General features: G+C 41.1%; 2 protein-coding genes across 2 annotated transcripts; one reads left to right on the forward strand and one right to left on the reverse strand.

Annotated features, from left to right (window-relative positions):
* Positions 1-2,842: 2,842 nt before the first annotated feature.
* On the reverse strand, positions 2,843-9,243 carry spag8 (sperm associated antigen 8). The gene is made up of 6 exons (XM_041960676.1): positions 9,175-9,243; positions 8,154-8,313; positions 7,861-7,906; positions 5,878-5,989; positions 3,466-3,528; positions 2,843-2,950 (listed from the first exon to the last, which is right to left on the reverse strand). Exons 1-6 carry the CDS (start codon positions 9,241-9,243, stop codon positions 2,843-2,845), a joined length of 558 nt encoding a protein of 185 aa, XP_041816610.1.
* An 8,267-nt stretch (positions 9,244-17,510) lies between these two features.
* On the forward strand, positions 17,511-17,909 carry pmchl (pro-melanin-concentrating hormone, like). The gene has a single exon (XM_041960602.1). The coding sequence runs from the start codon at positions 17,511-17,513 to the stop codon at positions 17,907-17,909; it is 399 nt and encodes a 132-aa protein (XP_041816536.1).
* The last annotated feature ends 3,024 nt before the right edge of the window (positions 17,910-20,933 follow it).

Raw genomic sequence — 20,933 nt, forward strand, 5'->3', positions numbered from 1 at the left:
GAATATTACAACCCTTTTAGTTTGAGCAAGGACATATAGTAGGTCATTTCCAGGCATGAGAAAAGAGGTTTGATCATGCAACGGACAGATTTTGCCGTTAAGGCCTCTGGATGTTTCAAAGATAGTCAGGTACTTGTTTTTCAGAGAAGCAGATGCTCAGCTCTGTGACTGGAATGCGATGGTAATACACGAGAGCACAAACTGAGACTAGTTAGGACCTGCTTCTGAAATATCGTCGCTTAAATTCTGTCAAAACATCTTTCTCAAAAATATGTTTTGACCTAATGGCAGCGCTCACTGAGTCATCAAGGAAACCCACCCTGCATATACAGTTCAAAGCTTCCACTCATTTTCTTTTAGGGTAGAATTTGTCCCAAAAAGACCAAACTGATACAAAGACAAAAACAACAGAGACACAACTGAAATTGAAGAAAATGAAAATTGCCGTGTCGCATTTCATTCGAAATGTTAAGCACAAATTTGCTCCGAGGCCCCGTGTTTCAGAGGCAAATTGGTTTTCCTGTGTCATCCCATGAGATAATGAAATGTTTGGAGAGAAAAGCTGCATAAATATAAGCTAAAATTACCTGTCGCCATAGCTACCGCCTACTAATCCCTGCTGAAAGCACAGAAAGGATCAGCCGTGCCTGGAACTGTCCTCTGATTGACAGAGCGCATATGTGAATCTGTAGCATGCGATTCCAAACTATGTGTTGTGTTTCACGTCTGCATGCTATGGGCCTGTGAGCACAGGTCTTTGTGAAGGTGCAGAAACACTCTCGGTGCTGTCTTCTGAGCCCTGATTGTTTTCTTGTTATTTTCTTCAAGGACAATGGCGAGATATTTACCCTGAGTGGGAGGAAAGTGGGGCTTTTTGTTCCTCAGCACCATTCGATTGCAATAATTACAGGTTTCAAAAGAAAAGAGAGAAAAAGATGAATGGAGCCTGTAAACAAACAAAGCCCCCTGGTCACACAGAGGCACCGTGAGGAAACAGCACAAACAACAGTCCAGAAACAAAAGGTGTGAAATTTTATGTCAAAAACTTTCAACGTCAAGTATCTGGGAAAGCTTCTGTTGCACTGGCCACTTCATAGGAGTTTCATCTGTGGCAGAGGGATTTAAGACACGCCACAAGGAGGCTGCGAAGGCAAGACATTTTACAGACTAAGGAGACTCAGTTTGTCTCACCCTCCCACCATGAACTGTGTATATACACCTATTTAAACTGAATAACCGCATTGAAAAGCAGGCCGGCCGACTGGAAAGGTCGAGAGAGCTGATCGTCGGAGTGAGCTGATCGTGGGAAGAAAGACAGTGACCTGGCGGTGAGTTAACCACACGCACACGTCTCAGAAAAGAAGGGTTACATTCACCCAGGAAGTATAGGCCACATCTTTCCATCTAATGCAACATGTTGGGAGAAGCACTTGGTTTAAAACAAGCCTAATTTATCTGACTGAAGTGTGGAAATCTGTAAATCAGTTCTGGCAAACTTTTGTAGCGGTCCTGTGTAAAGCTCAGCTGACTTCTACAATTCATACAGTTCAGAGTGCACGTTTTTCAACAGACCTTAATGTCCTTACATGATGTAAAATGAGACAAATTGTGGAAATTAAGATGTTAGGTGTGTGAACTTATTATCTGTGAAAATACCATTCAATTTATGTTCTCATGAACCATTGTTTAAACAGTATTTTTTATCCACATGTCGAATATGTTGTCCATATTACCTCTTGCACTCACTTGAACTGTTTTTGTAGTGAGCTAGTTTTGTCAGTTGGCTCAGCCAGCTGCACATATGTGTAAATATTTAGTAACAACCAATATGTAAGAACTAGTTTGTGTGATGCAACCCATTTTACTGTAGTGATGCATAATCTCCACCTCCTACACACTTCCCGCTAAATTACGTTTGATCTTAAAAACAGATGGTGCAACCGGCTGCTGATGCTGATACACGAATCAGGACAATGAAAACTACATTTCCAGTTATGCTCAGCAACAGTCCATGCAAGTAAATCCCACTTTAGCCTGCTGCCTTCGCCCTGCTTATCCAATCTGTTTCCACTTCATGAAGGCATTTACATGTGGTTAGAATGTTTACAGGCACACGTGCGTGTATGTGCTGGAAATGATGTGGTTAATGTTTCCAGAAGTGGTAGCAGCAAGCTGGTAGCTCGGCTCAACAGACAGGACATATGGCTTTTACAGAAATCCAAACTTCATCAAGTTAAAATATGGAGAGGAAAAAGGAGATTAATATGTGAGAGGAAGGACAAGAAAGGAGCAAGATAAGAAAGAAGAATGAGGAGCAATGCAGCTCTACGTCTCTTCATTCTAGTACTTGTTTACTGGCTGCGGTCTGCACTGTGTGCCACCGTCAACGGTGCTGACAGACACAGTAAATAATTATTTTTAGAAAGCCAAACAAGGAGGCAGCAAATGTGTCCATCAGAAACCTGTTTTAATACGGTCAGAGATAGTTTGTTTGGCAGGTTTAAAGTCCAAATGTCTGGGTCTGGGTTTTGTCAACAGGATTTCAGCTGAGTCTCTGCAACAGATTTGTGTTTTTCAGACAGTGAAACACTGAAACTTAAAAGTCACGCTATTTTTAATAAACATCTTCATATACACACACAGTCTAGATATTTAAAGCTTCCACGTTTGCCCTTCATTGACTTCACTTCACAAAATCCTGTGCTTGTTTCCAGGTTTGGCAACGACAGCTTATCACCAGAGGTGTCGCCATCATTGAGAACACAATAACTTTTGAAGTTTGTTAGCTCTTTCATACTAACTGGTGATAAAGTGATGTAACGGGATCGTCTGACGTACTGTCTCAGTTATCAGGTGGCAGATCGATTTCGTCCAGCCGCTCACGGATGGGTGTGCTGAACAGGGCTGACTTCCTGAAAGGTGCTTTCAGGGTCTGTATGGCGGTCACACCCTGTGACACAAAATGACACAAGAATAATATTAAACCATGATCAGTATTTTCCCTAACATTGCTGTACATGCTGTGTGTTTAGCAGACATGAAGACTGAAGAATCTGAAGCATACACATAATAATGAAGGACATTTGGCACAGTGTAGAGAGGGAATAATGGGGGAAAGAGCTTTGAATGCAGAGTCTATAAACATCCTCCTCTTGAGCTACAGTAGGTGGATACATGCAGCTCTTCAAAAAGCTGCTGCATTCTCCTCTGACAAGATATGGTGCCATTAGTGTCATTTCTAAAGAAGACAGTGAATACAGACAGACTACAGGCAGAAGGGTTCAGCATCCGAAAGAAATTACTCTGATATAGATCATTTATTCCTCTTGAACCATAAATAAAAATCTTAAATGGAACAGAAATTATTTAATGGGTTTTTAGCGTTTAGCCGAACAAAAAAATACTGACAACAGCAAACAAACAGCAGAACATAACACCCTATGTTCACAAAGTAATCTGACATACCTGTATCTGCTGGCAATTTTCCCTCCAAAATGTGATGGCCTGGTCAGTTTTATAATCATGAGCCTGGAAATGAGACAAGAACACATCACACGTCACATGAGCAGCAGTGTGAGCTTGATTTCTGCTCCTATTTATGAAGCATCGTTGCTACATCTACATTTTAGGATCACAATGTACGTGAAATGTGAAGGTTTGTTTCTTTACTGATTAATCTACCTTTTTTTAAATGAGATGATTAACTGTTTGTATATGAAATGAAAAACTTGATGCATGCCCAACAAATTCCCAGATCTCAAAGTGAGCTTTTAGTCCAGTCAATGAGCCCAAAAGCCCAAAATGATTCCATCTGAGACAGAGACAGAAAAACTGAGAGAGTGTTTGGCATTTGTACTTGATAAATGACTCAAAACAATATGTGGATTATCAAGATTAGTTTTTTTTACAACCCAGCTACCTTCGTCTGTGTAACTCTTATCCTCCAGAAATATTTGCTCACATGTTTTGTCTGTGTCCAGGGGTCATCATATAAATGGAGAATTAGCTGATCCCATGAAAACAGTCTATAATCATCAATTTTTATGAAGGTGATGCAACAGAAAATGTTATTTTCTGGTTTCACGCCCCACAATAACACTCAGTCCTCCTCAGCTAATACAGTATGTGGCATTCCTTCTTCAAGGACATCACATGTTTTATAAGCACACACGGTCGTCAAGGACAATAATGTGCTTTAATATGCTTGTGATCTGCATTGTTTCTGTTTGGCTGCAGTCTTCCCAGAAGTCCTCTGATTTTACAAGCCGTCTTCATGTTTGTTTGTATCTGTTGGCCTTCTGCTTTTTTATGTTCAAGGAAGACATGAGAGGAAAAAGTACAGAAAAGGAGGAAATCACTGAGGAAACTGGCAGGTTTTGAAATCAGTCAGAGTCTGAGCTGCCACACAGACACATAAACAAACAGCTGCAGCTCCATACTAAAACTGTGTCTGTACAGCCGGTACTGGTATCTGCGGTTTGGGGTGAATATATGTGAACTAAAAAACAAAAACAAAAACATGAGAACAGTCAAATTTATGCAAATAAAGCAGAAAATCACTGTGCCTTCAATCTAAACAAACAATTCCTGAGAGAGATTAATGGGTCAGAAAGCAATATTTGGGTTTAACTCTGGTGTTCGGGTATCAAAAAGATGGCTCAATCATCACAAACAAACAAACTTGAACTAGAACAAACTTGTTTTGCAGGACCACGAGTCCACTCTGAGTACACAACTGTTTCCTACAGGTCAGACAGGTGGTAGTTTCTACTAGCAGACTAATAATTTACAGTTTAACACGCTTGCAGCCTAAAAAACTGCTGATTAAATTAGGTCAGTTTCTTTCTTTGAATTTCTAACAGGATCCCAGATGTGAAAAAAAATGTTGCCCCCCCAAGGAAAGCTGTCTGGAGGCTTCGATGTCTTAATGCAGGAAGGTTTATTGATGCGCTGCCGAGGAGAACAGAGAGATTACCAACACAGTGTGGACGCTGCCTGATGCCCCCTCGATTCTGAGGGATGATCAGTCCTTTATCCTGGCTGGGAGCACGAGATCTGGTTCATGCCCAATAATGATCATCCTTCACGCAATAAGAATGTGTGTGATCAATTGATTGGCTCTCCATAGCTAAAACAAGGAACTATGCTCGTCCATGCTCCCCAGCTCATGTTGCAAGCGTCTTCAGGTCTCCATGAACACATCCCTCTAACAGGCGATAGTCTGCCCCGCAATGTCTGGAGGACAGCACAGCTAACCACCTATGCCCCTAGTTGCCTCAGCAACGGAGCTTCTCTTCCTAGCCGAAGGACGCCAGTCTTTCTAAACAATCCAACAGCTGCGTTGTACTCCAGCAGAGCAAAACAGACCTCTGCCTTCACCTGGATCCTGAGCTGGGCTGAAGACCACCCCTTTACCTGACCATGACCCTGAGGCCCCCACTAGGTGTAGTCAAGTGACAGACAATTCCATCACACCTGACAGTGTAGACAGCTTTCACACTTGTTCCATCACTGCTGCTCTGGAGAACATCAGTCATATCATCTCATGTCATATGAAGTGCGACACTCGTGGTTTTGATGATACTACCTGAGACCACCAATTAAAAGTAAGTAATATAAGTAATAGCTAAAAGTAAACTAGTAGTTTGAAACAAACAGACAATTATTAGTAAAATAGATGAAAATTCAGGCTTGTGAAAACGAAACAGACAAACAACAAATCGGGCATACTTTTCATTCCAGTCCCAATACTGGAGTTGTGTTTTAAGGCGCAATAAACAACATGCTGTTTTAAATTCAACACAGATACATTTATTCTCATCACTCCTCATGAACTTGCATACACACATAGAGTGTACAGTATGTACATACACTTACTTGTGTTGTTTCAGGGGTAAGAGGCACAAATCCGTCAACACAGAAATCCTTTTGAGTCGTGGAGCAGAAGTCAGTTTTGGGAGTTGATGGTTTCTGTTCATGGATCTTCTCACTGTGAAAACAAGAAGATATTAGCCTAAATATCTGGCAGTGATGGAGGAAGATCACATCTTTACTTAAAAGACCAGCGTGTAGGACTTCTAGGAATAAGGTTTCAGACTGCAGATGAACACCCCTCGCCTCACCCTCACCTACGGTGGCCTCTAAAAACAGAAAAAAAGTTAGAGTTAAAGCTTAGTTACTTGAGTACCAAACAGCAGCACTGGTCTCACTCCCTCCTGTAGTCGAGCACATTCAAGTGTTTTCTTCAGGATGATAAAATGAAATAAAGTTATGATCACAGTAGAATCTACTCAAAGATCCTTCACACCCACACAGGTGTAATCCACCTCTTCTGGCTCAGCAGAGACGTTGGGACATGCATAGAGCTGTTCTATATGAAAAGTGTCATGAGGTAACTTATGTGAACTGGCGCTACAGAAATAAAACCAAATTGAATTGAAATGAAGTCACCATAGTTCATTTACTAACAGGGTACATGACAATTCACTTATTTGATTATTCTTCGATCCGTGTGTGACCCGGAAATCATCTACCATCATCAAATATCTGCTTAGCTACTGATGAATAAGGAGGGTTGAGGGTTGAGCAAAGATACACGAAGCCATCCTGCAGGAAGTCTTTTATCTGTCTGTCACTGCCTGTTATTGGAAATCTGTTGCAGCTAATCAGGCTGCTTGGAAACCAAATTGCCATAACACTGCGTTTTAAACCAGCGTGTGCAGACAGGCAACAGCGTCGTCCCAAAAAGTGATTGTTATCTGTTTTAAAGATATTTAAACAGGTACTTCTTTTAATTACAATAAAAACATTTATTTATATGTGTGTGTCTACACGTTTAATTAAGTGTGTAACCAGCTTGGATTAATGCATGGAGTCTCCCAGGTCAGTATAAAAACAGAATTTCCCGTTCCTCCCATTCTACAGACATTGCCTGAATGCAGCATGAGACAAGTGAGGAAAACAGGGAAACAGTGAACTGGCATGTATCCACAGAAATGGACTGAGTCGTCTAACCCTGACAGGTGTAAGAACACTGCCAGCAGAGTGAGGCAGATAGCAGTCAAGCACAGTCTGTTCATGCCCACACAGTCCTGAGAAGAGGTCTAATCAGTGCAAACAACTGTGTGGGTGAAACAATGCTATGTAGGGCCTTTTAGAATCGTGATGGAAGACATTTCTTATCCTTGCGCATATCATTTAATGCCACTCAGTGGATCAATGGCCATTATATACACTTGGATAAAATTTCCAAGGTGTGTGAATAAAGACTGATGTGATATTTAAGCCATAAAAAACTAAAGCCTCCTACCCTGCAAACCTCTGATCTGGCTGCCTCTGTTAATGGTAAAGGATTGTATTTAACATAACAAGTGAACAGCCCAGAAAAACGCTCTGAGCTCCTTGCTGGATGGGAACCTGGGATGAATCCAGCGGCGTTGGTGTGTACTTATAAAGTCCAGGAAATTCAGTGTACGGCTCAAGACTGAGTGATGAGACACTGTCTACTGCTGGACAAGCCGTTTACATCGAAGACATGATGTTTTGTATTCTTTATGAGCAGTTAACTTGTGCGGGATGTTAATAACCACATCTGTGGGGAGAGACTCTATAAACCCCATTAGGATGACTGGCCTCCATGTAAAATAACATCATAAAATCTGATTTAAAGGGTATTACAGCTGTGATTGAACAGTAAAACAAACCCAGACGTGTAAATATTACATCACTTTCCTCCAACATGTTTCTTTTGTGCTTTCTCTCCTCAAGACGTGGTCAGGCAGCATTTGCCGTTTCCATAAACAAACCACTTCCAGCAGTAATTTATTTTGCATCATAATACTTGTTTCATAGTTGATTTACCTTATCATCTGGACGATGTGTTTTTCCAAAAGCTCGCCTCTGATGCCTGAACAATGGAAATAGAAAAGCAGAGAGCATGCATTGCAAATCATCTGAAAAAGGTTTATTGAACTGTAACATAAAAAAAAAAAAAACCAGATACAAAATTTAAGGCTTTACACTTATATTCTTTAAGACACTTACATCTGAATAAAATCTTTTCAACTCTTCTGAAATAGATGTTTAGTCTATACAGTATTCTGCTTATAAAGGTATGAGATGACAGAGGGTTTCTTTTTACTGTGGACACATACCCCGCAGCCTCACCCCTGGACTCTTCGGAGGAAGGAAAGCGGCTTTAAAAGTGGTGACACTCTCCATTTTAGACTCCCGGTCCACCGTGACAATCCCTCTATGTCCATGTTTTTGGATTTGGGTCCTCGTCTGCTCTGTGTCGAGAGCTGCAACGGTCCTCTGGATCAATGGACACATGGGGTTTGGATACAAAAAATGCAAACATGTTACTATCTGAAGAAATAAAATCCTTCTTTTGTAAAGCTGATGATGTTTGATTTCATAAAAAAGAAGGTATTGCGTGTTACATGCTATTTATACTTTGTTTTTTTTTAATTTAATTTAGTTTTTGTCCTTTAGTATACAAAACCCATATTCTTCTGAACCTGTGTTCTTTGTTTATTCGTCTATTAATCAGTCAGTCAAGAGAAACTTTCTCTACAACAATTTTGATAAGGAAAAATAAACATTTGCTGTTAGAGTTACAAAGATTTTCTGCTTTTCTTTATCTTGTAGGATAGCAAACTGAATAACTTTGTGTTTTGGACTGTTGTGCAGATAAACAAACAAAAAACATTAGGAAGAGGTCAGGTACATTTTTAACCCTTTTCAGAATACCTGTGTTTTTGATTATTATATTGTGTGTATAAGCACTTATTCAGACTAGATTGAATAGATGTCATAAGCATACGTCAGCTATAGTGTGAGGTTTTTATAATTGAGTTGTCATGGTAATGCAGCAGGCTGAAAAGTCCCACAGCTATTATGACATAGAGGAAGGACAGAAGAAACACAATCACTGGCTACCTATTGAGAAAATGTGTAATATGGTCACAGAGCACAGCATGACACCGCATACCAGTAATACTAATATCAAATCAATGTTGACTGTCGAAAAAAAAGATACTGTGTTAATTGTGATTTGGCTATAAGGCAGCTAACAATACGTTTGCTATTAACTTTCAGGTTTTACATTAATTTCCCATGTTTGATGGATACAGTTAGATAGGTAGCTTGAAAAGCAGCCTGGAGTGTGCTCACCTCTTCCACCCAGCTACGTATCAGGCATTTTCCAACTTTATTCTCCACAGTGGCCTGCTGTTCGGTCATTGTAGCACCAAGTTAACTACTGAACCTCACCAGAACCGGCCGAGAGGTCCGTCAACAACATGCAACTTCCTTACAAAACTCTATGAGCCCGTCCTCTGAAGGAAGCGACAAACAATATCACCTAGCAACAGTTGGCGGAAGTGTCGCCACGGCAACGGAGAGAGAAAGCAAGAAGAAAGAAAGAAAGAAAGAAAGAAGGAAAGAAAGAAAGAAAGAAAGCGTGGGTTTCCTGTCCCATTTCTTGAAAACCCACCACAATATCTTGTCAAAACAGGTATTGTCTAATAATAATTTATATTGCATTGTGACAAGTTTTTCCATCCACCTATTTTTATGCGTATTTTCAATAATGGTGGAAACGCCGAAAACTAGACAGTCTGTACGCTTGGCTTGGGTGGTAAAGAAGCATGTGACCAAACGTCCCTCAAGCATCAGTTTTATTGAAGAGACTGAGTCGACGAAACGTGACTTTTACGTGGAGTGACGACGAGACTACAACGTTTCTTGAATAAAATAAATGAGAATCACAGAGGTGTTTCTCACACTTATTTTCGCATTGTTTTCCACCATTTGAGGTTTGACTGACGCTCTTTTAGTTACGTCATCTCGTTGCGCCATCTTCTTCTGCAATGGTCGAATGGCAGCGACAGGAGAATTAGCGCCACCAACTGTTTCCCTCGATGCGTTCAAAGTCCAACGTTTTCTTTTGCCGATTTTCTGTAAATTCGGTTTCGATGTAAATTTGGCTGCTGTTGTTAACCTTTACTAAAATGTGCATTGTGAGGAAAATTGCCTTTTTAAACGTCTAAAGGAACAACAACAAATGTAAGGTCTTATTATAAGACGTTACATTCAGGTATGGTCTGCTCTTATTTATTCCAAAAGGATACAAAGTGCATATATTACTGGCTTTTCTCTCAATATTATTCCGTCCAATTAAAAAAAAAAACACTCTTTCTCTCTCTCTGCAATAGTAAAAGCCGTATGCTGAATACCAGCCACAATTCTAAACGAGTTGAAAGGTTTCCTCTCATAGGAGGTGAAGGCATGAAGAATCCCCCTCACATTCTTTCAGGTGAGCACAGAAGCACACCCTCTTGTCTCCAGGAGACAGCTGTGGGCGAAAGTCCCCTGAGGTGCAATTAAAATGAACAGAGATGACACTCTTTTCATATGATCACCTGGTAAAATGTCTTTACATCCATGCACTGATTGATCCATCCAATCATCACCCTTTGTTCCCACTGAGCCAGGCATGTGGAGCAACTGGAGGAACATTGAAAGTCAGACATTTTTCCCTTCTCGTGTTCTATTCCATTAGGCAGAGCTGTAAAGAGCATAAGTGTGAACAGCGAAATGGCTATAAATATATATTACCAGCAGAACATGGGGGAAAACATTTGTATAGTTGCTCCAAATATTTTGTTTCCATGCACTTAATAGACTTATGATAACAGTGCATTCATTTGTGCTTTAAAATTGGCCATCCAGTAATGATATAGCAAAATCAAACAAATTTAATACATTTAATACGTTCTTGTCATTTCTAATTAACAAAGATTGCGTTTTCCAGTCATGAAAATCCTTCCAAATTTTTTAAACAATGGTACATTCAGAAAAAGACCATCTGAACCATCTTTGAAGAAAGACTGGGGTTAAAGTTTCTCATTCGCTGATGAGGACTGTGATATTGCATTTCAAAGAAAAAAAATAGTAATTGGACCGTGAGTAGATTATTTAGTCATATTGTACCATAATCTGCATACTATAAACTGAAGGAAATATGCATTGGATTGTGTTCTCTGTTTTCAGTTCAGTCGGCAATGTCTCTTTAAAACAGATCCTCAGTTCACATTTTCACAGTTATGTGCTGCAGCTCACTTGTTATACCCTGAAGGTGAATGTGATTTGCTGGCAAACCAAGGAACAACATCATCATTTGAGAGAAAAAACTCAATTTCAGAATTCATTTATTTGCTCAGCAACCTTGTCGAATCACTCGCTCATTGAGAATCACATACCGTTTATTCATATCGATTCAAACCCTGCTAAATTTAACACTCAGTGCTTGTTACCTTGGATATGAGACACAGAACAAACCACTGAGTCTGTTGCTGAGAAACAGCCGAGGAGTTTTCACTGTCAGACAGCCAGAGTGTCTGGAACAGCCTACCACCTCAGCGTGAAGCACAGTCAGAAATCTAATTAATGTTTTATGGACGCTAGACTGTCAAACTGTGCCTCGTCATGCCACGCAAACTAATGGGTGTCCGCCCATCATTTTATAGTGATCTGTGATTATGTTGGCTGTAAAAACCACATGTACTGTAGTATGTGCTGCAACAAAAGCACAATGGGGCGCTGATGTTTCGTCACCGGAGTGGTGAGGTAAGCACATCATCAGAAAGTACATACCTTTCTCAAGGAAGAACTTGCAGTACTTCTTGGTTTTATCGATTAAATATCGAAAATATAAGTAATGCAAATAATAATATTTTTTAAAAAAATAGCATAATACAAAAAGGAAAGGATACTTCACTACATGCCACCCTCTGCAAATAACAAAAGATGGGAGGCAAAGTACATACAATACTGGAGTTCATATACAAGAGCTGTGTTTTTTAATGTTATGCAGCATGCTAACATGCTCACAATGGCAATGCTAACATGCTGATGATTAGCATTGTCCTTTCAGCATTTTAGTTTTAGGGTGTTAAAATTTACTAATTAGCATTATATGGGAAGTACAGCTGATGGGAATGTTGTTAGTTTTGCAGGTATTTGATTATAAACTAAAGACAAACTAACATTTTGACCTGTAGATGGTTTTAGATGAAAATTCAAAAGATCACCAAAGTTATTGCAATTCATCCTGAAGGGGTTGTGTGTGAGGCTTATGGTCGGATGAATCAAACATCAAACATATGTTAGAATAGGCATGATAAGAGTAAACTGATGTTTAAACTGTGGGCCACTCTCAGTCGTGGTATGTGAGATGAAACAGGCCAGCAAGAGGGAGTCCTGATGTGGAAATGTATACTTAGGGGACTGTTCGGACGTAAATCCCCAACAGAGGTGGACACATACGTATGGGTGAGAGTGCAGGAATACATTCCTCAGTGAGACAATGCACAGAACATGACGTTGTTCGTGAGTTAGGTAAGATATGGGTGGAGTAAGACAATCCGTTATGCTATATATTGTATTGTTTGTATGTTAACGGCAGAGTTTTTCTGATCTGACCCTGAAACTCTCTCAGATGGCCGGCATCTGATCTGATACTGCTTGTTATTAAAGTTCTCTTCAACTCAAGCTTGTATCAGCGGAGTCCTTTCTACACCATCATCACATCACTGCTCAGCAGGACCTGGCTGATAAACATCAAGTGGACCAATTCTTATCCAATAGTTGTAGAGAACTTTCACTAAACACCCAAAATGTCAATCTCGTGGTGTCGCTACAGGAAGAGTCTGTCTGGGTCAAAGTGGTGGATCCAACATGCATCTTAAGAGGATCTTTAACCATCAGTTAAAAGTTGGCGCTGTGCTTTCCACTGAGTATAGTGTTTTTCATGGAGGGTAACTGAGATCGGCAGAAAAGAGAGAAAAGATACAAAAATTTAGGGTCGAGGAAGCTATTCTTAACCAGATTTTTAGAGCATCTGAGACTATCAAATGTATTTTCCCATCTTTGACTAGTAAACAGGGAGTGACTTCAGAAACAGCCTGTTTCTGATTCTTATATGGTTACATTCAGATTGGTCCATGGAAACAGCTGACATCACCTTTTACCAAAAGGGCTCCACCCTCCAACCAGCCAGAAAAACACTGACAAAAACGACAAATGAAAGAACCAGTGCATTCCTCACTCTTGCAGATAACAATGTTTTTCGGAAGGATTCCCTCGCTCTGATTACCATTCAGTATCAACATATGCTGCATACAAGTTCGTCTCTATTTTTAGACCAAAAGTTGCTTAAGATGTATTCCCAAAGCAGAAGTGTGTAAGGAGCTTGTAGCATCCGTACAGCCCAAACTCCTGAAACGTGGAGCAACATCCCCTAACACAGCATTAGCATTGTGGCTTATGCGTGGTCACTGAGGCGAGTGTGAGCTGGATGGGGATCAGATTTTCCAGATCACGTCCGTGTAGCTCATTATTCCATCGCTGCATCGAAATACATGATGCATGGTGAACTTTCGCTGGGTCTGTCTCTCCTAACCAACACACAAAGTGCCGATGTTGCTATTTTTGTATCACATTGTGATTGCGTGTTGCGTGACCATCTCCATGACTACCAGCATCTCTGCAGATGTATTGATGAGATATGAATGTGCCAGACTGTTTTTCTCCCTTTCTTCTCAGTTGGAAACCCCGCATCCGTGGCTGCAAGACACTTTTAATTTCTGCTGGAATTTTACGATTTGTGTTTTAGCCAAATCACCCTGAGATGAACAGCATCAGATCCAAGATCAGCTTTCATCTCCTTACTTTCATCTTCCCTTGCAGTCACATCCTGACCCTCCGACCAACTCTGGCATCCTCATCCTCAAATGGCTAAAAGCTGTGTTTGGCTTTCATCTTTCCTCAGGGCGTGTCTGGAATTGTGTTGTGTGCCATCATTATCGTCCTCAGGCCACAGATAGACAAAACATGGAATTTCAGTTGCAGCACAAACATGTGACGACCCTCTGACTGATCCAAGAACAATATGGAGGAGGAAGCAGCAGGGCTCTGATAGTTTCCCTTCATGCTACAAAAACCCTTTACGTCCAGCTCTGCTAAATTTTTACAACAGTGAATAGATAGCTGGCTCGCTATGTCTCACTGCTCTCATCCGCCTTCTTTCCAGCAGTAGCAGAAAGCTGTTTTCAGCTAATAGGCTCCAGTAAACCCACTGTGCTCTACCTGTCCAGCGCCAAACAGCAGACCAGTTAATGACTAGCTGGTGAAGAAAGTGGGGCATTTTGCACCTGGAGAGTTGGTAGAGACCAAAAACAGAGCTAAAAGTGAACATTAGACTTCAATAATCAGGAGGATAGTAAAAGTAGAAAAGGAAGCAGCTCCAGGAAGCATTACTATCACACTTTATGAACAATTCTTGGTCATTTTTACTGCAGTACGAGCTATAGTTAATTTAAACACAAGATACTAGTGCTCAAAAAGAGGATCTACTGTGGACTGTGAAAACTTCAGAGGATAATAATAATTCTGATGTAATCTTTCTTCCAGTCAGCACCCCACTAGAATAGGTGACTTTTCCTTTAACGCAGATAAATGTACAGAAATGGTGCCTACACGTGACACAGCGTCCCCAGGTTTGATTCCCACCAAGGATGGCTGTTGCACATCTCTGTCACCTTGTTTCCTGTGTCTCTCTGAACTGTCCACTTGCAAATGAAGGCCAAACAAAATTAAATAAATTAAATGAAGTAAAAAGTACAATTTTTAGCCAAAATGGAAATACTCCCGTGTTTAGATACAATTCTACGCAGGTAAATCTACATGTTATAGCCATTTTCCACCTCTGCCTTGGTGTAAAAGCAGAACTCTCTGGTTACTTATTTGAGAACAGCCAGTGCATTTCACGCAGCACTTCCTGCTCCTGTAAATGGAAGCCCTCTGTGCATGTTGCGGTACAGAAATCCTTAACCTGCCTGCGAGCGAACGAAAACTGAGATTTCAATCTGTCAGACCTCAGGACGGGCTGGCGGGACACACCGAGTTGGAATTGCAACGGCATAATTCAATTTGTGCCTGTTAATACATTCACTGCTGTTAGATCTGTGTCCTGTATTTATCTAGCTGGAATAACACTTAAGCTTGCACCGTGTGGCCCGCCGCTCGTTGTTGTAATAAAGAGAAGCGGCGCTGTGCTGAAGGGGCTGGTGTTATGTGCGTCGTCTCTCAGCTTCTCCTGGGTCTTTTTACGCCCCCTTCAAAGTCCCGAGCCGAGGCCTCGTGTTTTGGTTGGCGCCCATCAGTGTAGTCAGCTGGTCAGCACATCTTGGCCTCTTGCTTTAAGAAATCCCTTTTTTTTTCTTTTTCTTCTTTTAGCGAAGTATAACACTTTCTATCGCACATGACCACCTTCAGCTGGCGGCTGCTCCCTCACACCCGAGGGCAAACATGGAAAATGTTCCCTGCCTCTGTCTTTCAGGAATGTCAGGAAAATGATTGGGTTATTTTATTTAAATGTATGGAGCACAGTGTCAGAGTACACTCAGCGGTTTGTGCGTATTTTATTTTCCTTTAGGTTGGTCTTGAAAATGTGCCAAAAAAATGCAAAAATATCAGCTTTGTAGCGAACACATGGCATGCAGCAGTGATCCAAGAACCACACAGATCAACCGAGAAAACAGCTCAGACTTAGACTGCTCTCAAAACTTCACTTCTTTTGGTTATTTTCCTACTTATCTCCTTATTTTTGTACATTCATGATGTGGAGATCCGCAGTCTCTTTGCACCGCCCAGAGCAAATTTTGCCTCTTTGCACTAACTTATTTTCATTCTGGGCACACCAGGAGGGTGGAGGTGCAGAAGGCGTTGGAACATCAACACCAGGGACCAGGATTTTGAGCTTCATCTCCTGCAGAAACATTGCTTTCCTTTAACTGTCACTGTTGTAGTTGCCTGAAAGAGCGCTGAGCCCCAAACACGTTGCCTTTACCCATCTGGATATTTCAGCCATCTTATGCCTTCGTTCTGTGTGAGCTTTTGTTTAATAAATGGCATTTAAATATTGTAGTTTTAAGCAACTTTCAGATTTCTGTGTCTTTTAGTCTCGCTTTCCCACCGTATTTAAGCAGATAATTCATAAAATGTAACCATAACTCAACCATCATTTATTTGTCGTGCCTAATCCTGATCCACGATCTTCGCCTGCTCTCAGCCAACCAGCCTTAGTTGACCAAGATTTCCATGATCTTTTGCATTAGTCCTCTTACTGGCAGGCTTACCATGTGGTGATCATCCTATGGGATAAAACAACCAGTATTCTCCTCATTCCTAAAACACCTCTGCTGTGCAGCACCTATAAGAAGAGCTCCACCCACCCCGTCAGCGATACAAACTGTATGACGACCTGACATCTACGAATGAAAGATAACATTTAAACAAAGCCGTCTCTCTCCAGAAAACCACACAAGGCCTTTCAGACGGTAATAAAAACAGGGTGTAGATTATTCTCAAATACCAGACTTTTTAGAAACCACAGACATGATTTTCAATAAGAAACAGTCCCTGGCACTTCCCATCTGAACTGGCCAGCTGCACATTACCGAGACTAAAATAACCCTAACAGTTTAATGACATGAAATTATACGTCTAGCCATCAAAGTTTTAGAATGTGCTGCGAAACATGTCGGTAAAATCTCAATCCATTCTCTGTCAAACTACTGTGTTCAATTGTGTTAATTGTCATTTTCATTCAAACTTCGCTGGAACTTTGCCATGAAATTATCTGAATCACAAATAAAAACTTTCATAATTTGTCAGCACGTTTGATCTGACTGAAATGCCGCCTGCATGAATAATTTACTTTACTTAAATTAACAGATTTTATATGGATCTTATGCAAGTCCAGGTGTGCAAAGCTCCTGCAGCACCCATCTGGCATCCCTAATTAGGTGGGATTGTAATTACTCAGGGCCTCAGGAGCAGATCTGCTGTCTATTCCCCTCAAAGAAACATTTCCTAACTTAACTTTATCTTTGTCACGTCAGCAAGGAGCTGCTGCCACGAACACAACACTTCAGGAATCGTTTGGTTGCTTTTTGTCACTAATCTAAGGTTAAATCCCTTATTGGACATCTTTGCAACAATGCCATGAGAGGACAGCTTTGATCACAGAGTATCTGACGCCACAAAGAGCTTCACGGGTGGGTAATCCATCCTTGTTGTTCTAAAAGGGCAGTAAGTTTGGATTAATACTATTCTTGCTGTCACCTATTCAAAGAATTCCCACTGTCTCATCGTCAAGAGTCTAATATTAGCCACTATGTCGGGCATGATTTTAATTAACTTTCCGGCAAAACAACACTCTTGAACACTGCGAGAGTTCTACCCAATTGCCTTTTAAGTCTTTTATCTAATTTCCTGAACACAACAGGAGAAGCTATGATGAAAACGATACAACGTGGCCAATCCAGCGTGAAATGATATAAAAGCAGATGATTTGACGTCTGAGTGAGAACAACGAAGCAGGAGCTCTGGAAAGAAACTTGTCCACGAAGCCAACGCTTTACGCCTCCCGTAAGATCTTCGCCATGAGACGGTCACTAATCTTCGCCGCAGCACTCTGGTTCAACTGCTATGCGCTGACGGTGTCATTACCCATGGGCAAGGCTGAAGACAGCTCCTTGGAGCAGGATATTTTCACCTCGCCGCTGAGTGACGAGGTGACAGAAAACAGCCTCGGCGAAGCAGATCTGGCCACTGTGGGCAAACCCAGAGGGCCGCGGGTAATCGTGGTCGCCGATCCGAGCCTGTGGAGGGACCTGCGGGAGCTGCACAACGGGCTGTCCCTCTACAAACGGAGAGCTGACGACCACAGCCAGGTCAACGAGCACAGAGGTGCCAGCCAGGACCTGAGCATCCCCATCCTGAGGAGGGACACGATGAGGTGCATGGTGGGACGGGTGTACCGGCCGTGCTGGGAAGTCTAGGACAGTCTGCTCTGCTCGTCAAGGCTCCAAAACAGAGGACCACCGCCACATCCTTCCTCACCTCACACTTGTTGTAACATAATCCAAAAATCTATGTATGTATATTTCGATTATTGCAGAACTGAGAAATAAAATTACTGAATTCTGCCTCATGGCTTGTGCATGTTTGGTATCTCTGTCTTACGACTGAACTTTTACTGCTAATACTAAGATGCTGAGGTGAACTTTTCTGTTCATAAGTGATGGCACAGAGGAACTGAGAGGATGAAAAAGCTGTTCATCAAGAAATAGTTACAGCACGTAACATCACAAACTGTGGTTACTTCTGTGTGTGGATCAAATAAACCAGATAGGTTGCGTTAACTAGAGGCCTCCACAGATACTGGCAGGCTCTTTTGTTGAAATTTGGACAGAGCCAGTCCGGCTGTTTCCCTCCGCCTCCAGTGTTTATGCTAAGCTAGGCTAATCAGCTCAAACATTCAGCTCCATACATGCACAGACATGAAAGTGGCATTTATCTACTTCTACAACACTCAACATTAGACATTAGACGGAAGAAAAAGGAAGTATGGGCGTGAAACATCTCCAAAACATCATAAAACTGTGAGCGAATTTCAAAATACACAAAAAGGAGTTCTAAATGTTTAGAAATGTGTTCCAGCAGTAGAACTTCAAATAGCTGTAGTAAGTACAGCTACAGGTTGATTCCGGCTGTAGTTTGGCTTCTACTGTAGGTCTGGTTCAATAAAAACATCCGTGGAGTCGCCTTGATAATCCCTATGGCTTGCCCACTGCCAGCTGCTCCTCTTTTCTACTGGTAAATAACCACTGTCTTTGGTGTGTTGGCAGCCTCTTGCCTTCAGAATAAAGCTTTTGGGAGAGTATTTCGAGTCATACAAGAGCTTGTCTTCCAGGAGAACTGAGGTATGCGTCGTAATAATGCCAGAGCATTAGGCTACACTAAGTGATTTCCTAAGCTTTGCAGATGTGTCCTGCACATCTGCCTTCAACTAGAAGAGACCGGATTTAACAGGAAATGACCTTTCAATCAATCAGGACAGGAATAAAGCTTCCTGATGTTCAGTAAACAGCAATTACAGATGATGTCGCTCATTATAGCATGTGTGTATGTGGTTCCTGCCTCGACAAGTGCAGCTAATCAAACACAGATCGCTTGGTGTGCATTTCTTTTCAGCAACCAGGGTTAAAGAAACTGTTTGTGTTTATTTTTACCTCTACCAAGGAAGTGTCAATGAAATTTGATGAGACATTCTTGCACATCATCTCTTTTTTTATCCAGTTTCTACCTTTCAATCATTGTTTATGACATAAGAGGTCCAGTTGTAGAATGAGGTCTGTGTGACACCATAGAGGACAGATAACCTTTACGGTGCAGTAAGATGTTGTTGGTGCAGAGTGATGATCTGTTTGTGTGGGCGTTCGTTCACATTCACACCGTAAACTAATTCAAAGCGGTCGCATTGTGAAAACCTGCAGCGCCATCTCTGCTAGGAATCACCAGCAGAAAAAAAAAAAGTTTTCGGTGCTTGATTGCTGCCAAAGTGGCTCAGCTAAGAATTGCAGAACATTCCTCACAAAATACAGAGTGAGAGCAGTGAGTCAGCAGAAAGGAGGATGTGTTTCTGGGAATGTCTGCACCTTTTCGGTATTTGGAAGTCAGCTTCTGGTTGGAAAAACAATTAGGCTGAAGACATCGGCAGATATCCAGCATGTGCGAAAGTGTAATGCCTACTCTCACAAAAAAGACTCATGGTACTTTTAAACCATATCAGACTATTTAATGCCATGTTTAACAACATGAGAACACTTTTGCAAAGTAAATCCTTTAAATTTGATGAATATTAGATGATCAGTTTTCATAATGTAGTGCCTGAACAGAGAAGAACAGAATCTTTATTCACACAGAGATTATACTGGCTGATTGGTCTGAACACCACTTTGGTCCAGATAGAAATATGTCCACAGGTTTTTATGACAGTCACGATCCCAGAGGTTGAACATGACTTGATCCCTGACAATTCCTTTTAGCGCCACCATCAGGTTGACATTTTTGGTTTTGAGTAAAATGTCTCAACAACTATTGGATGGATTGTCGTGAAATTTGTACAGAGATTCATGGTCCCCAGAGGATGAGTTTTCTTCTAGCGCCAGTAGCAGGTCAAAATTTCAATTTAGCAACACTGAGATGGTGAGCATGGTGAATATCAACATGTTATTACTGTCACTGCCATGTTTTTCACATTTACTTCATCCCAACTGCTGAGGACCAAAACCAAACTCTGGAGTCTGTTCTAAAGCATGAGTGTGGCTGCAGACTCTTGTTTATCGTGGACAATGCTTTTGTTTTTTGTGGACTTTAGTAATGAATCTGAATAAAAGGTCATTAATGAGTCATGATGTCGGGAAGATTTACTCATGTGGCGTAAGCGGAATTATGCAACGTAAACTATTTCCAGGAGATAGAAACACCTACCGCAGTGTGTGTTTTCCTGTCTGACGTCCGCGCTCTACAAACATTTTGCCATAATGCTTCAAGTCTTTCGGCTTCAAATAGAAAAGCCTTGCTTTTAAAATGATGGCAAATTACAAGGAGAGCCTTTTGGCATTAACATACCTCATAATAGTACGCAGTTTAGATAAACATTTTATGAGAAGGTGTTTTGTTTTACCGATAACTGTGCAACATCTGGAAACCGTCAGACAAGAGGCTGAGAAGTTTCTTCATAAAATATTACACAATAATACACTATTGCCAAAATACCAAAAATTTAATAATTGAAAAACAAATAAAACACAGTCCCTTTAAAGACATTCTTGTTATGCCCCTGTGTAGGAAGTGAGTAATAATAATGCCTGTACAAAAATGTGATCATTGCTGTGAGCCTTGTTTATCATTTAAGTGTTTTTCTGTGTGTCCCAGGGTTCAAGGTCCTCCTTCTCAACCAATATGGAAGCACTACATCAGTGACATCCTATTGGAGAATAAGCACATTTCTTTACTAC

Source organism: Chelmon rostratus, chromosome 19, assembly GCF_017976325.1.
Source record: "Chelmon rostratus isolate fCheRos1 chromosome 19, fCheRos1.pri, whole genome shotgun sequence".
Classification (NCBI taxonomy): domain Eukaryota; kingdom Metazoa; phylum Chordata; class Actinopteri; order Chaetodontiformes; family Chaetodontidae; genus Chelmon; species Chelmon rostratus.

Bases quoted from the DNA above. Each gene is read 5' to 3' on its own strand.
- spag8 (XM_041960676.1), bottom strand. From the start codon at position 9,243: ATGACCGAACAGCAGGCCACTGTGGAGAATAAAGTTGGAAAATGCCTG. The intron at 8,314-9,174 runs GTGAGCACACTC...CCATTGATCCAG, and splicing joins TACGTAGCTGGGTGGAAGAG to AGGACCGTTGCAGCTCTCGA. The intron at 2,951-3,465 runs GTATGTCAGATT...TTTGTGTCACAG, and splicing joins AAAATTGCCAGCAGATACAG to GGTGTGACCGCCATACAGAC.
- pmchl (XM_041960602.1), top strand. From the start codon at position 17,511: ATGAGACGGTCACTAATCTTCGCCGCAGCACTCTGGTTCAACTGCTAT.